This window comes from Fulmarus glacialis, unplaced genomic scaffold, assembly GCF_000690835.1.
Source record: "Fulmarus glacialis isolate BGI_N327 unplaced genomic scaffold, ASM69083v1 scaffold29424, whole genome shotgun sequence".
NCBI classification, from domain to species: Eukaryota; Metazoa; Chordata; class Aves; order Procellariiformes; family Procellariidae; genus Fulmarus; species Fulmarus glacialis.
The window spans coordinates 1-1,126 of record NW_009207842.1 but is presented as its reverse complement, the minus strand read 5'-3'; the positions used below and the strand labels follow the sequence as shown (position 1 = coordinate 1,126).

At 59.2% G+C, this 1,126-nt stretch overlaps 1 protein-coding gene across 1 annotated transcript in view; it reads right to left on the bottom strand.

The window, feature by feature from the left end:
- Positions 1-337, bottom strand: part of LOC104075703 (vitelline membrane outer layer protein 1 homolog) — a gene marked incomplete at both ends in the record, with an annotated part of 661 nt that extends 324 nt beyond the window's left edge. The window contains 2 exons of the mRNA XM_009576287.1: positions 15-115; positions 195-337. Of these exons, the coding sequence (XP_009574582.1) occupies positions 15-115; positions 195-337 (244 nt within the window). The remainder of the gene's footprint in view (positions 1-14; positions 116-194) is intronic.
- Between the last annotated feature and the right edge of the window lie 789 nt (positions 338-1,126).

Genomic DNA, 1,126 nt, shown 5'->3' with positions numbered 1-1,126 from the left:
TGCCGCTCTGGGACTCAGCTGTGTAGCCACCACTGGGATCCCCGCCGCGGGAGCAGTGCAGCCGAATCCCGTTGAGTGCCGTGTCATCCTCCATCACCCCCTGGGGCACCTCTACCTGTGAGGGAATGGAGGGTTAACTCCCCACAGGAGCGGGGTCCCCAGACCAGCCGTGGGCACCAGTGCAGAAGCTGCACCTTGAAGCTGACGCCGCTGGCGTAGGAGCCCTTGGGGCACATCTCCGGCCAGGCCCAGTCTCCCCACGGTCCCCCGTTGGACACGGTGATGACCGAGGCATCCCTCCCACCCAGGTCCCACTCCTGCCCCTGCCCTGCAGCGCCTGCAAGTCCCGTAAGCAGCAGCAGGACCTGTCCCCCCAACATGGCTGCCCTGCCTGCAGCCGGCCTGCTGGGCTCTTATACCTAGCAGGGCTGGCAGGAGGGACCTGGCAGCATCTCAGTTACCTTCCCAGGGTGCCCAGGCCTGTTGGACGGCAAGGATTAGCTGCAAGAGAGGGCTAATCCCCCCGCCGGGTGGGGTGCAGTGAGCTGATCCAGCAGCTCTTTGTTTGGGTCCCTCTCCGGGCAGCTTGCCCGGAGCCACTGAGCATCCTGGTGCCAAGTGGGGCTCGGGGCAGCACGGGGCCGGGGCACTTTCCTCTCTCCCTCCGGGAGAGATGGGATTTGCACTCTGTGTTTTGCTCTTTCTTTCTTTTTTGCAGTTAAAATGAATGGGCACATTCACCTCTGATGGAAATCCCATCCCATCTTCTCTGCCCTCACTCCCCAAGGTATCCATTTCATCATGGTTTCACGCCTCATTTGTGCCAGTTTGCTTTCCGGTTGCGTCCTCCTCTTTTAGAGGCTTATCGTCTTAATGCTTAACAGCCACTTTCTGCAGTAACAGCTCTTTTAAGGATTTCTGAGTGGCTTTTTTTTCCATGAGTCTTGGATAAGAGACTTCCAGCCACCTCCATGCCAGGACCTGGCTGCCCTTTTAGATACTTCTTCAATTTCTTCTGCCCGGGCTCCTCGGTTTCCTCCTGCCATCCCCTTTCCAAAGTCAAGCACTACTGCGGGGGGACTGGTGACCTCTTCCCCTCGGGAGGATGCAGTTGCCATGGTGGACC